The sequence below is a fragment of the Agelaius phoeniceus genome, chromosome 3 (genome assembly GCF_051311805.1).
Source record: "Agelaius phoeniceus isolate bAgePho1 chromosome 3, bAgePho1.hap1, whole genome shotgun sequence".
Taxonomy (NCBI): domain Eukaryota; kingdom Metazoa; phylum Chordata; class Aves; order Passeriformes; family Icteridae; genus Agelaius; species Agelaius phoeniceus.
The window spans coordinates 26,011,005-26,024,726 of NC_135267.1; the positions used below are offsets into that span (position 1 = coordinate 26,011,005).

General features: G+C 37.8%; 1 protein-coding gene across 1 annotated transcript in view; it reads right to left on the reverse strand.

Annotated features, from left to right (window-relative positions):
- Positions 1-13,722, reverse strand: part of RNGTT (RNA guanylyltransferase and 5'-phosphatase) — a 171,945-nt gene that overhangs the window by 31,961 nt on the left and 126,262 nt on the right. The window contains exon 14 of the mRNA XM_054630086.2: positions 3,203-3,269. Coding sequence (XP_054486061.1) covers positions 3,203-3,269 — 67 coding nt within the window. The remainder of the gene's footprint in view (positions 1-3,202; positions 3,270-13,722) is intronic.

Sequence of the window (13,722 nt, forward strand, 5' to 3'; positions counted from 1 at the left end):
CTCTTTTCCCAGAATCGCCATCTACAGTTCTTTATCATCAAAGACATTGTTGCAATTATCTCCTGCACAGTTTTGGAAAGTCAAACGTGTTTTGCTTTTGGGAAGGGATACTTTGATAAGGAGTTTTTCTTTTTGCAGTTTTGTAAATGCATATAAACTGAAACATGGATATATGAGCACTATACATGACTAGTATATATGAGTTTATATGTTACTATGAATTTTTCAAAGACCTGGTAACATTCCGACTTGTCCAACTGAAAGTGCACTAAAATGCACTGGAAGTACTGCTGTCTAATAATGGTCCACTTTGAGTAATAAATCTACACTGGCAGAGGACTGTAGTGGTTTGGGGCATTCTTTAATGCATATATTTGGCAAAAAATGCTGTGTCTTAATAGAATACGTAATACTTGGGATGTTTGCAAATGAACATGAGTGGGTAATTTATATAACAAGAGGGACCAATCTATCACACAGTGTGTAAAAGCATATTTGAACTAAAAGGTTATAGAAACTCTGCCTTATATATATTCAAGGACCATACATAGCTCCCTGGTCTTTTAACTGATAGGATCATTAGCAACAGCATATTAAATACCTGAAGAAGTGCTGGGGGCAGAATGAAAGAAACCTGTGTGAACAGTTATGAAAGACCATTGTGCATCTCCAGAGTACATAGACTTCTTTTTGCACCACAAACTCTCAGTGTGAGTTATTACTCCCTTTTTCTTTTTTTGCTGTTGAAGATCTCTATAAAGGTGTGACACCATCACTCTATACCAGTTCCTCCTGTTGCCATGCAGCAAAAATCAATCAAGAATCTCAAGCAATCAGAGAGGAGTTTCAATTTCAAAAGCTTTTTGTCTTTGTTAACTACATGCCATTTCCCAGTTGAAGGTAATAATCCACAGCAATCAGCTCACCACTGCAGCATTGCTTTTAGCACCAGAAGCAAAGCAAAGCAAAGCAAAGCAACAGTGTGCAAACATACACCCATATATATCCCTATAGCTCCAAATAAGTTCTATTTTATAGAGTGCATCTTGTGGAATTCACTTATTCAAACTTATCATTGTAATCTCCAGTAATTAAGTGGAAAATAGGCTTTGTTTTTTGAAGGCAGCAACTGAAATTTATTTTGATTATGCACTTAACCTGTTCTGTGGCAAATGCAACACTTAGGATGAGACTACACGAGTGATATATTACCAGAAAGTCCACTATTAACTTACTCAAATTAACTGTACATCAGGTATTTACCAAGCACGGTCCCATGTAAAAAGAACTGCAGACACAAAAGAAAACGCTATTGTGCCCATATCTTCAAACCTATGCCATCCCCTATTCTAAAAAGAACAACAATAGAAATACAGAAGGGTATGTAAAATACAAAATTGATCAGAGACACAGATAGGATTTCAGGAGCAACTCAATAGATTAAGTTCCTGTGGTCTGGAGGATGCAAGATTGGGTAACGTGGAGGGGAAGACAAAGATCAGGAATAGAGAATGGCTGCTCATCACTTCTCTTGTCATAAGGGCTAGGTTGAACCAAAAAGAATAATTTGGCAATAGATTTAAAAGATATAAACTAATACCTTAACTCACAATGATAGTATGGCTTCGTATGTTGAAAATTTAGGGGAAAATCCCTCAAGCACACTGAGGGAGGGAAGTCCAGGTGAGTCTATTAGGCACCAGGATGCAGGTACCACTTCCAGCAGAGAAGACGCTGCATGCAAATTGCAGGAAGCTGTCAGCATGCTTAGTCTTTGTCCTGTTAGTGCCCTCTTTCCCTAAGCATCTGCAAGTGGCCTGCAGCTGGATCCTGTACAGCATCTGTGCAGCTCTCCTGTGAGCACAAGGGTCTTTCCTTGGCCCAAAGTATTATGAGGGGAACCACTGCTGACTGCAAGCAGCAGAAAACAAATGGGGTATTCACCTCTTCTCTCTCACTTCCACCCAGGGGACTTAAACTCTTCCCAGCCATGGGAAAAAAAAAACCCATTTTGCTACTTAATATTCTTATAAGTGGCTGGAGCAGGCAGAAACGGATCCCCATTTAGAACAGGAGAACAGTTAACTCTTATAAAGCTTTTAAAGAAGCACTGGGCTGAAGAGGTATCAACAAAAGTATACAAGGTTATTTTTGAAGAAACTTCTAACAAGCTGTTTCATGCAAGTAACATTTTAATTGTTTGGTTATTAGCCAAACTGAATAATACACATGTAGGAACTGGGGAGATGAGTGAAAGGGAAATAGGAAGATGAAAAGCATGCATTTCTTATTTTAAAATACTTTTAATATAGTACCAAGGTTTAAATTGTAAAATGTATTTGCTAGATACAGTTGGGAATACTGTTTAGTAACATAATTAAGGATGGCAAGGGAACACATCTGAGTTTTCAAAATTAAGTTTCATTTTGATGTAAAATAAAAATGAGGGTTTTAAAATTCTGAAGCACAAGCATATGCACATGATGGAGGGAACAGTGCAGCCAAGAGTGCAGAATATGTAATAATTACAGGTATCATCAAAGTCATGGGAACACTTCAGCAAAAACAGATACCACATTTTCACATTGCAGTGTAATGACTGACATGCTAATGCCTCCATCTCTTTGTTCTAATGAAAATATCAATGACACTCATCACAATCAGTCCATATATACTTGTAGAACATTTTTGTTTGCAAGGACATGGCAATAACTAATTAGCAACTGGCAATTAGAAACATGAAGCTATTATAGTTCCTCTGAAGAAAAAGAAACAATAAGTCATAAAAGGCAAATTATTTTCCAGCAATTGTATGAGTCTTTCATAATAAATCTAATAATACTGGGAAAACAATCTGTCCTTTTTACTGCAGTGTCTTCCCTGTCAAGGATCACTTAAAGAACTACAGGGCTTCAAAAGCAGCTTTGCTTTGAAATGTCTCTGACAAGAAAACCTTCTGGTAATTAAACCAGAGTCAAAATTAATCAGAAGATGATTGGAAACACTAAACTTCTTTGACAAGTTAAGAGCACAGATTAAACCAAAAGCAAATCCAGAATATGGTAAACATAAACAAAGCAGCACTATTTCCCATTGTTTTTCTTGAAGCTATATTGATAACTTGAAGTCCTGAAGTTCTCTAAATCATACAGAAATGAAATAATTGAAATAGCCCCCTCCCCCCCCAGCTTATTAATCATACCTTAATTTGTGCAAAAGGTCTGTCAAAGTTTCCAACATAAAGAAGACCAACATTCTGGGTGAGTAGCCTAAAAAATGAAAAGAATCTTTTAAGATATCACTTTACATCTGTAAATTTTCTCTGCATCTGCAGTAATTGTTACCAAACCCTAGCAGGGCACCAATCTTCATCACAATAGCAAGAGCTACCCTTGCAAATCTGGTTACACAATTCTGTGTGAGCTACTATAAAAAAGGAAAATGTGCATTAAAGATGCGTGCACACCAGTAATTCATGTTTATGTTGCAAACAGATCTTCAACAAAATCACTTCATAGGCTTCTTTGTGATGGATGCCACTCAGTAATGTGGGAAAATGGCAGGTATGTGCTTTTTCTTTTTATTAGAGACCATAAGAGACAAAGGGAGAGCAAGAGAAAAGAATTATAAACACACATTCAGAGCAGGAAGCCCAAGAGTTAAAACAGATTAGGGCACATAAAAGCATGCACAGTAATACAAAAATGATATCACTACAAGAAGAGAAATATCAGAGAATCTCTGTAACATTGCCTAATGGTTTGCCAAATAAAAAGAGCCCCAGATACAGCTTGTGCTTGCTGTTCTCTACAAGTCTTAATAAAATTGTTGCATACACCACCAAGATCCAGAGGGACAGCTGGATAAGTTGTCTCAAATGCCTGTTCATACTTCTGGAAAAGTGTTTGATTTCTGCAGATACTGTGCAAGTCAAAGTTATCAGTACATAAACTCCAAATTCCAGAGGAGCATTAGGGCACTGCTGTTACAAACTGGCTGACAAGAACATCACTGGCCAGCAAAAAGGGCAGGAAAGCACTGTTCTGTTCTGACTGCATAATTACAATGTTCCTCTTGCTAAGCAAAGGCCCAGCAATCATTCCCTCCATTTTAAAGCCCCATAAGCATTGCACTGAAATACAGGTTCTTCATAATAATAAGAACTTTTTTGATTACAAACCCTGGAAAGAGTTTCTGTTTTGATTAAAAAGGACATTGAAAACCATCATACTCCTCAGTAGCCCCAAGTTTTCATTAAGTGCTTGCTATTTTATATTTTCTTTCAATTTTACATCCCATTCCCTCTAGCAATAAGGCCTCACAAAGGAACTAAATTAAATAGTGAGAAATAAGTATAAATCTAGGCATCAGTCAGCTTAAGTAAGCAATGACACTGAGGTGTCTCTTTCTTACATTATTAAGCATACATAAATATATATATATATACATACACACACACACATATATACACACTTATAATTAATACTGAGGGGTTTTTTTTAATAACTAAGGCACCTATCATTTTCAACTCATTTCTCACCATTGCCAGGCCTGTTTTCACAAACAAAAGAGAACAGCAACTTAGATGGCAATAAATAATTTTGAGCCCACAGAATGTACATACCTTAGTATGACCTTGATTCTTCCCAGTTCTGACAACAATATGATATATATGACTTTAAACTGGTTCACCAACAGTGGGAATTGGTGGAACTCAGCAAAATTACAAAGTCAAAAGATTCATGCACATAAAACAGTTAAGTAAGAAGAAGTGTTGAACTATCACTCTTCAAAAACCTTTCTGTAATTAGATATGGTATATAAAAGTTCCCAGTGCACTGACAGAAATACCTCATAAAAGAAAAGACCAGTAAGGATCAGACCACATCAGCCACAGTACAGATAGGCAAGTGGATTCCTCCCTTTCCCTATCAGTGTGCCAGTCTCCATCAGGAAGACTTGTATTGTTAGGCAATGGTTTAGCAATGGTACAATATGTAAGTCAGGATAAGCATATTGAAGTCATTTTCAGTCACAGTAAGTCAAATTTATTCAGAACTCAGGTGTCTGGAACTGGAAAATCCAGCATATTGAGCTAACTTTCTCCTAGAGCTATAAAGCAAAATCAGAAAATATTTAATGGTTTTCTAAATGGAAAGAAACATATGGGAAGTAATCAGCAAAGGGTACAAAGAGGCTACAAAAAGAATTCAAGGTAGGACATCATATTTCAGAGAGAGGCACCTTAAAGCAACAACTGCACACAATTATCATAAGACAGAAAAGATAGTCCACTAGCTGTTTTTCTAGTAAGGGACCTTAAAAAAGAGAGGACATTCAGTGTGATAATTCCCATGTGGTTATTCTTCACGTTTTCTTAACCAGATAAAAATGCAGGACTATTAAAAATCGAAGGCTTTAGGATTGCTTTAATTGGAAGTAACAAACATCCAGAGAACCTTAAGACTGGTCTTTCCAGGAGACTGCCCAGCTGTCTACACAGTTTTAAGATGCTATCACTGATGTATGCTCCAAATGAACTGCAAGACTTGGCTTCCTTAATAAGATTGATATTGACACAGTACAAGCTGATTACTATTCATTCATCTTTCACTGCCTCTGCTAAAAAGTCATTTACTTACAACTTTTTATTTGTACTCACATGGCACTTCAAAAAGCAATGTTAATGCAATGTTAGGAAAATGTTTAGAAGATATTTGTAGCTCTCCCTTAAATAAGAGGTTGCACTCTGTATTTCTCTAGTTTACACATTCCTATTGAGTTCTGGAGTTCAAAATTATATCACCCAACACATAAACAGTTCCATTTAAGAACTCAAGAAGGTTGAAATGAGCACTCCAATATGAAATATCCATGCTTTATGCCCCTAAATGGTCTGAGCAATTAAAAAAATACCAAATCTCATCACTAGTCTAAGCTCTTTTACTCTGGCTGTTTCTTATGAGCATAATCTCTCTATTTCAGAGGTTGAGCTCACACAGAAGAGCCTGGAGAACTAAGCAGGCTGTGACAGGAGGCACCACTGAGGCTCTGAATAAGCCAAGCTAGTGCAAGAGTGTTACCATCTCCACAGCAGCCACCCGTGGCAGCACCAAAAAGTCATGTGCCATTGAGGAAGTGGGCAACAGAGAGGAGTATGTGCCAAACTCCATCTCACCCAGAGAAACTCAGCACAACTGACCTCTAAATGACACTTAGATGTATCTCCCACCAGTCAGAAAGTTCAAACTATGCATAGCTGGTTTTGGAGTTCTTTACCACAATACCAGAGTGTACTTTTAAGTACCTAAAATTAACTTTCTATCATAAACATTAATGTGTCTAAATCGATACAGATATTCTTGCCTAATACTCTCAACTAATTACCCTTTGCCTTTAAAGGCTTCCCAATGGTAAGCAGGGTTGGCATGGAAGCACTTATATGCCACAGCTGTCTTTTAAATGTCACTCTATTTCTTACTTAGTTTAACAATTGCAGTTCTGCTCTTAAAACACCATCAGCAGTACTCAAAACCAAACCCTGACGAAAGTTGGACATCACTTGTAATCGGCTAAAATCGATACCAGGCAATGAAACAGTGATGACAGTTTCACAGCACAATTATTACCTTTGAATGTCACTTCAAATAACTACCTTAAAATTATGAGAAACAATCATCAGAAATATGAATGGTTACTGGCACTTCAACATATATTAATTTTTATTTAATAATATGTAGCAAAATACAAAGTTGCCTAGCTTACAGACTGTCATATATTTTATTTGTGGTCTCTTCCATTCAATACATTATCCATACAATTCCCATTTTTTTCTGTACATTGAAGAAAAGAAACATGACTCCAAGAAACAGTAGTTCTTTAAGATGTGCTGTCCATGTTACACAACACTCCATGCTTTCCTCTCCTATACACCCAATTGAGCAGACCTCTAGCCCAATATGCCTGTTAGGGCTGCAGAGTTATATTTCAATGCAAACTATATAAATACCCCAAAAGTGTCAGGACATACCATTTCAGAGTTTTGACAATATAATATCAAGGTCTTAAAGACCCTTCCAGTACCAAGAAAATACTGTTAGATAGTTATCACTAAACTTCCCTAGATTTGGTCTTTTCTGGGATATAGATGCACCCAATGTTTTCAAAATCCAAGCTGCAGGAGCCAGGTACTGCTGTTTGTGAAGGAAGCTGAACATAGGAGTAGGTAGGCATGGTCAGGCTAGGTGATCCAAAAAAAGTGTGGTGGCAACAGTGACAGTGGTTAATGCAAACACAGGACAGGACTAAGAACTTGGGTAAAAAGAAACTTAGAGTAAGACACTGTTGGGACAGCAGGGGATGTAGAACACAAGGGATGAGAAAGGTATAAAGGAGTGAAAAAGCAGCCCTCTGGTTGGAAAGTACTGGGGTAGAGCTCTGGGCTGGAGACCAAAGGATTAGGGAATGGGAGCAGCATAAACTGATTTACCAGAGAGTTCATCCTCCCTGAGCACAGCTGACCTTGTCTGGGGGCTGGGACATTGCCAGTACCATTGCCTCCTTCCTATTGCCTTTGGCCATGGGAAGCAGACTGACCCTTGGCTGTGGACTTTATGAAGGCAGCACGTTTCAAAGAAGCCTGATCATTTCCTCTTCTCCATACACAGTCTGTTCCTGCTAACTTACTAACACATGATAAGATGAAGGTGAATTACCCTTTCAGTATCTAAAGGGGAAGGACAATAACAAAGCCAGAGAGAAACTTTTTACAAGGGCCTGTCGTGATAGGACCTGGGGAAATGGCTTTAAACTGAAACAAGGCAGATTTAGATTAGGTGTTAGGAAGAAATTCTTTCCTGTGGAGGTAGTGAGACACTGGAACAGAGAAGCAATTCATCCCTGGAAGTGTTCAAGACTAGGGTGGATAGGGTTTTGAGCCACCTGGTCTAGTGGGTGGTGTCCCTAACCATGGCAGGCAGTTAGAACTTTATGATCTTGAAGGTTCCTTTCAACCCAAACCATTCTGTGATTTCAAGATAATACTGACAAAAATTCAGGAACTGCTCACCAAGCCACCAATGCTCCAGCCATTAAGTAGTATTTTGTGAAGGCAGACAAGCAGGTGCCAAAGAGTTCCTTCATATTTTTTTGGGAGGTGTACCTTGAGGACACCACTACAGCTTGATCTGTACCCCAAATGCCCATCCCTTCCAACTCAAAAGCTGCCTTGAAAATCCATTCAAGTTATCAAAGAGGACCTCCCAAACTAGAGCTGAACACATTAACTTCTGAGTGGTTCATACACAAATCAGCAGTGAGTTTCCCTCTAGGCTACCTAGCGCTGCTCTGCAGATTATGGAAGGAGGCTTCCAAAAAGGAGCAGAGCATAAGGAGCACATGCTTCCATAAAGGAGCAGAGAAATAAAGGTGCAGGGAGGAGCCAGGAGCCTCCACCACTCACAGGAGCAAGTTACTCCAAATTAGCTGAACACGGTAATTTGCTCCTGTGCAAGGCAGCAGCTCCTGCGCTTGCTCTGGTGGGTGCAAGACTGGTGACACATTGTGCAGGGACACAGACAGATCTGCAGCTCTTGCCAAGAGCACAGGGGTCAGAGAGGCTGGAAAAGCAGGGAGCATGGAGTGAAAACACAGTGTGTGCAGCAGGAGGGCTGAAAAGAGGTAACTGGCACTGGAAAGGTGGAATGCATGGAAGGAAAATGATGACCAATGAACAAACATATGGCTTGGGGTGTCTGGTTTCTCAGGAAGAAAGCTGCCCTGCAACAGGCAGTGGTGGGCACAGAGCTGCCCACAGCAATGCTTCAGTTACTCACTACCCCTAGGAAAAGAGAATATTCAACTTCTTTACATTTCAACAAAAGTGCTCACAAAATCCCAGAACTGGTGACAATTTATCAAATAATGTCTTGCAGTATTTTATTAGGCAATCGTAAAATTTAACTTGACAAACATTATGTTTGAAGAGTAGGTCATTGCTCCACATAAGTCAAGCAGTTTGATACTTTATTTCTGATTTATGCTTGATGGTTTGCCTGTTTCACCAGCCACCAGAGCACCTGACCTAGATGAGTTTCATTCTAGATAAGTTTGTGTTTGTTTTTAGGAGCTTGGTAAGTGCTATAGCCTGCCATCAAAGTTTTGTTGGATGTAATAAAACTTCACTTGTTGTATTTTATAATCACAAAGGTATTTGAGGGCATGCAAAACTGCAGTAACTTCCAAAACTCATCTTGATACTGTGCATGTCTGTCTCTGCTTGAAATGACAACATGGATGGAAATGACTGCTTTCTGCAAAGGATGAGAGGCAGCTTCTGCTGTGGTCTGTCCTCTTACCTGAAAGAAGTCTCTCCAGATCAGACAGGTTTTTTTCTGGTTTATACAAACAGTGGATTGATACCTGAAACATCCTTGGTGTCTGCCTGGAGGGATCTCACTCTATCAGAAATTATTAAAGAGGAATTCCACTGATGAGATGATGAGATAAAGGGATTAAAACACATAGACTACTTCCACTTTACAGGCTGAAGCAGCAAAAAGCAGCTACACTGGCACTGGGAACTGATATAACAACTTCATCCTTTTTGTGCTGTGGGCAGATTTTCACTCTTCACAGAGGTTGCTAGTGAAAAGATTTCAATCCTGAGAAGACGTGTGCCAAAACTGGAATAGTTGTGAAGCAAAATGGAAAGAAAAAATATCCTGACACCCAGGTGGGTTATTGACCTTTCTGCACATCTGCATCTTTATTGCTAAGACCACCTCAGTGTACACATCCATGGTTGATTAGGGCCAAAAATGCAACACACCCTGGTTTGAATATAAATTGGAAAGTCAGAATAAAATTTTAGGAAAATCTATGTCACCACACTCACAGTCTGAATTCCCATATTTACAATAGCTATATAATGGGGATTAATATTAGTTATGCATCATTTGTGTGATAAGCATATACAAATACTATACTGATATGCTCTGTATGTGCTTTTAACTGTCTCTGAAAATCAATCTGGATGCATTTGCACATTTTGGGCAGACATGACTGATAGAAGTCATGAACACAGATGAACAGCAGCCCTGACAACAGAAGTAACACCACTGTAAGTTAAGTAACTGTATTTTCAAACACTGCTTGAATGTTCTTCATGTGTAGCTTTGAGGATATAGGTACCTTTCATACATAACTTCATAAATTTTGTATTCAATTGTACAAAGAAGTTATTCCACTATGTCATTATTGCATATGATGACCCGAAAGCACATGATGACAAATAAAGCAGTATGACACAGCAGAAAGGACACCATAACCATGTGATGAAGCTGATGTCCTTCACAAGCATGATAAATATTCTGCCTTTATTCTGTGTTCACTTAAACTGGGAGGGGAAACTGCACTGTGCTGCAATATCATAACCATAGAAAGAAAAGCTGATTTCTAAGGAGTTTCTTGAAGAATCACTTAAATTCTATTACAGTGACATTCCAATTATATTTTGCTTCTTGCTTATGATAATAATTTCCTATTAGTTTAAAACTCTAATATGTATTTTCTAGGAATATAAAAACAAGAAGAAAATCAGAAAAGAATAAACAGAGAATTATGAAAAATTATGTTAGGGTCAAAAAAATTAACTTCCTACATTTAATTTTTTAAGATCATTATTTCATTAATGTAGTTCACTGACTATTGTAAGAGTAACATAGTGAAAATACTACACTAGGTATTTTAATTATATAAATATTTTTAAATATTAAAAAGGAAATATTTTAAAACAGTAATATTTTAAAATATACAAAAGAATCCAATACAAGTTATGAAAAAGGCCAATAACAGTGCTTGTAAATTTAAACTGGCATGCATATATGGTCTCCAAACAAGATGTATTTCACCTTTTTCTAGGAGCATAGAGAGTCAAGAACTTGACAGTTCCACAGAAGCAGTGTATGCAGAACAAGGACAATGGCAGCACATAGGCTTTACAGGTGCTCTCCTTTCTACAGTGCATTTACCAACCACCTGTTCAGGCTACAAAAATATTCTAACAGAAATTGTTACTCATCAAACAAGAAAACATTTTTTTGTGGACAAATATAAGCTATTCTAGTATAATCATCATGGAAAAGAATAGGCAAATAGACTGTATATCTGATTTAGGAAATTCTTCAAGTAAGAGCACAAACTCAAGAAAGTTGTGAGGGAACTGAAAGAGATATTATGCACTGCCACTTACAAAGTAAAAATGCAAAAATCCCTGGGTTAGAACATGAGGGTGGAAAAGGTTGGGAAGGAATATATTAAAGTGCAAAAAAAGAAGAAGAGACCATAAAGAGTTTTATAATGCTAAATTAATCTCTACAAGAAACAACCCTGCAGAAATGTAAGTAAGCCTCTTTCATTCCATGAATTCTGAATTTGCAGAATAGTCCAAGTCAACGGTGACTGCAATTAACATAAAAGTGTATTCCAAACAACATTCCCAGGGAAAAACACAGTAGGTAGCACAAACTACAGACTTGAATTTAACACCCTCAGCCCTCCTACAATAGTACTACAATAGCCTGTGCCATTTGTCATATTAATAAGAATGGTGCTTTCAAGCACATGCAACTCAGGCAACAATATCAATGTTATGTGCTAATTGCCCTCTGAGCTCTTATGTGTGGTACTTGAAAGGCTTCACTGCACTACCTCACTACTCCCTACAGTAAATCACTACCTGTCACTGACTATTGATAATGGGAATCTTGGCAGTAACTGATCCCTGAAAGACATACTTCCACTGAACAATGTCACCACTGTTATATACCAAATAAAATAAAAATTACATTTAGAGGGCTTGAAACTGCAAACTGAAGTGACCTCATATCTGAGGTAATGGTGATTCTAGACCATCACAAAGAATAAACTGATGAATATGTAGGGTTTAATTTGCACCAATTTTTGAAAAAGTGTTTGGCTGTGGTGGTTTTTGTTGGGGGGGGAGGTGGGAGTGTTTGTACACAAATACTTTCCTAGAGACAGGGAGATTTTTTCAAGGCATATATTTGTGCACTTGATAAATAAAACCACAGTATCAGATGTTTCCAAACAGCACTTCTTTTTGTTTGCTGCATTTATGCCTAGTGCTGATAATATTTTAATATTTGTCCAAAGCATGTTTGGCTTTTTTTTACAGGCAAATAACAAAAAGAAGCATTTTAACTACATTTACATATAACCTATCCATAAAAAATAGAAAGGAAAACTGAGTAGAAACAAAAAGTACCTATTAAATAATCATGCCCATTCCTCCACCAACAGAATATTACTCCCTGTAGTATAATGAGCAATTTGGCCAGGCTGGCCATAAATTATCTGGAAAATGAGGCTGCTTGCCTTTTCCTTTGGGAGGTTATTACGTAGTTCAAGAGATTTCACTATTAGAATCTATTTCTGATCATAAACATCAATTTTTCCTTCTGAATATCGTCTCTTTCATCTCACTGAAATATAGGACAGGAGTTAGGAACTATTCCCAATTTGCTGAAAGAGCTGCCTGACACTGCCTGTGATGCAACTCTGCCCAGATTTATCCATGCATCACAAAATGAGAGCACTCACACAGCTCTGCAGTGGCATCACTGGAACACCATAAATCCACATTCTAGTCTACGACCCCAGAGGGTCCTTTCACCTTGGCCATCTTTTAAAATATAACAGACACCACAATATAGCAAATTCAACCACCAGAATTAAGTGAAGAATTGATACCACAATGTGAAGCTTTGTATCACAAGACTTCAATAAATTACAAAGTCTCATTACATTTTTTAAGTCCAAACAAAGTCATTTTCAGTGTTTCAAGAGGTACTTAAGAAAACCAGATTTCTAACAACAAGTAAGATATAGAAGAAACAAATGAGATAATGAAAAAAAAAATCTCAAGCATAGCCAAATAGAAAACTGGTAAAAAAAATCATGCGGAAATACAGGATTCTGTGAAAATACAGGAAGCAACCAAGAAAGATGGGGAGACTGAAGAGGTTGAAAAGGTAGTGGATTTGTTTGTACCCATCAAAAAAATAAAGGCATTTAGTCAGGAACATGGGGTTTCTTAGTCACCAAAATGAAATCCCTGCAGAAATGGGAGGTACTAAAAGGAAAGCTCTGGAGTTATACTGATAATTAAGGTGAAAGAAATCACCAAATTCTGACGTTTTTTAACATAGAGGATCTGAATTGCTATTTTAAAATAATCCAAGGCAGTCCTACACACAGAAAAGGGTATTGTCTGCAAACTTCCCAGAGCCCCTACCCTCTAGCACAGCATTGTTCAGCACACCTACCTTGGCCATGCATGGCAGTGCTACTTAGGAGGTTGCACATCCTCTGCACTCACACTGTGGCTGCATCTGCCTCTCTTTTGATCATTTTAATGAAAGAGTGCTTGAAAAGTAGTGGGGGACGGGAGAGGCAGCAAGCACACTGACATAATCGATTCAGACTGCCAAAAGGCATCTGTTACACTCTTATTCCATACTAATTTATTTTTTAAAAACCATAAAACTAGGCAGTAAGTACTTTCATATGGAAGACACTTCTTACTGTTAAGGTCCAAATCCTGCTTGAGATTGGAAAGGCAGAAAAAATGGTAAGTTTCCATCTTGGCAAAGGCCAAGTGACTACTCCATTTATACAACAGACTGTTTAATATATTTATTA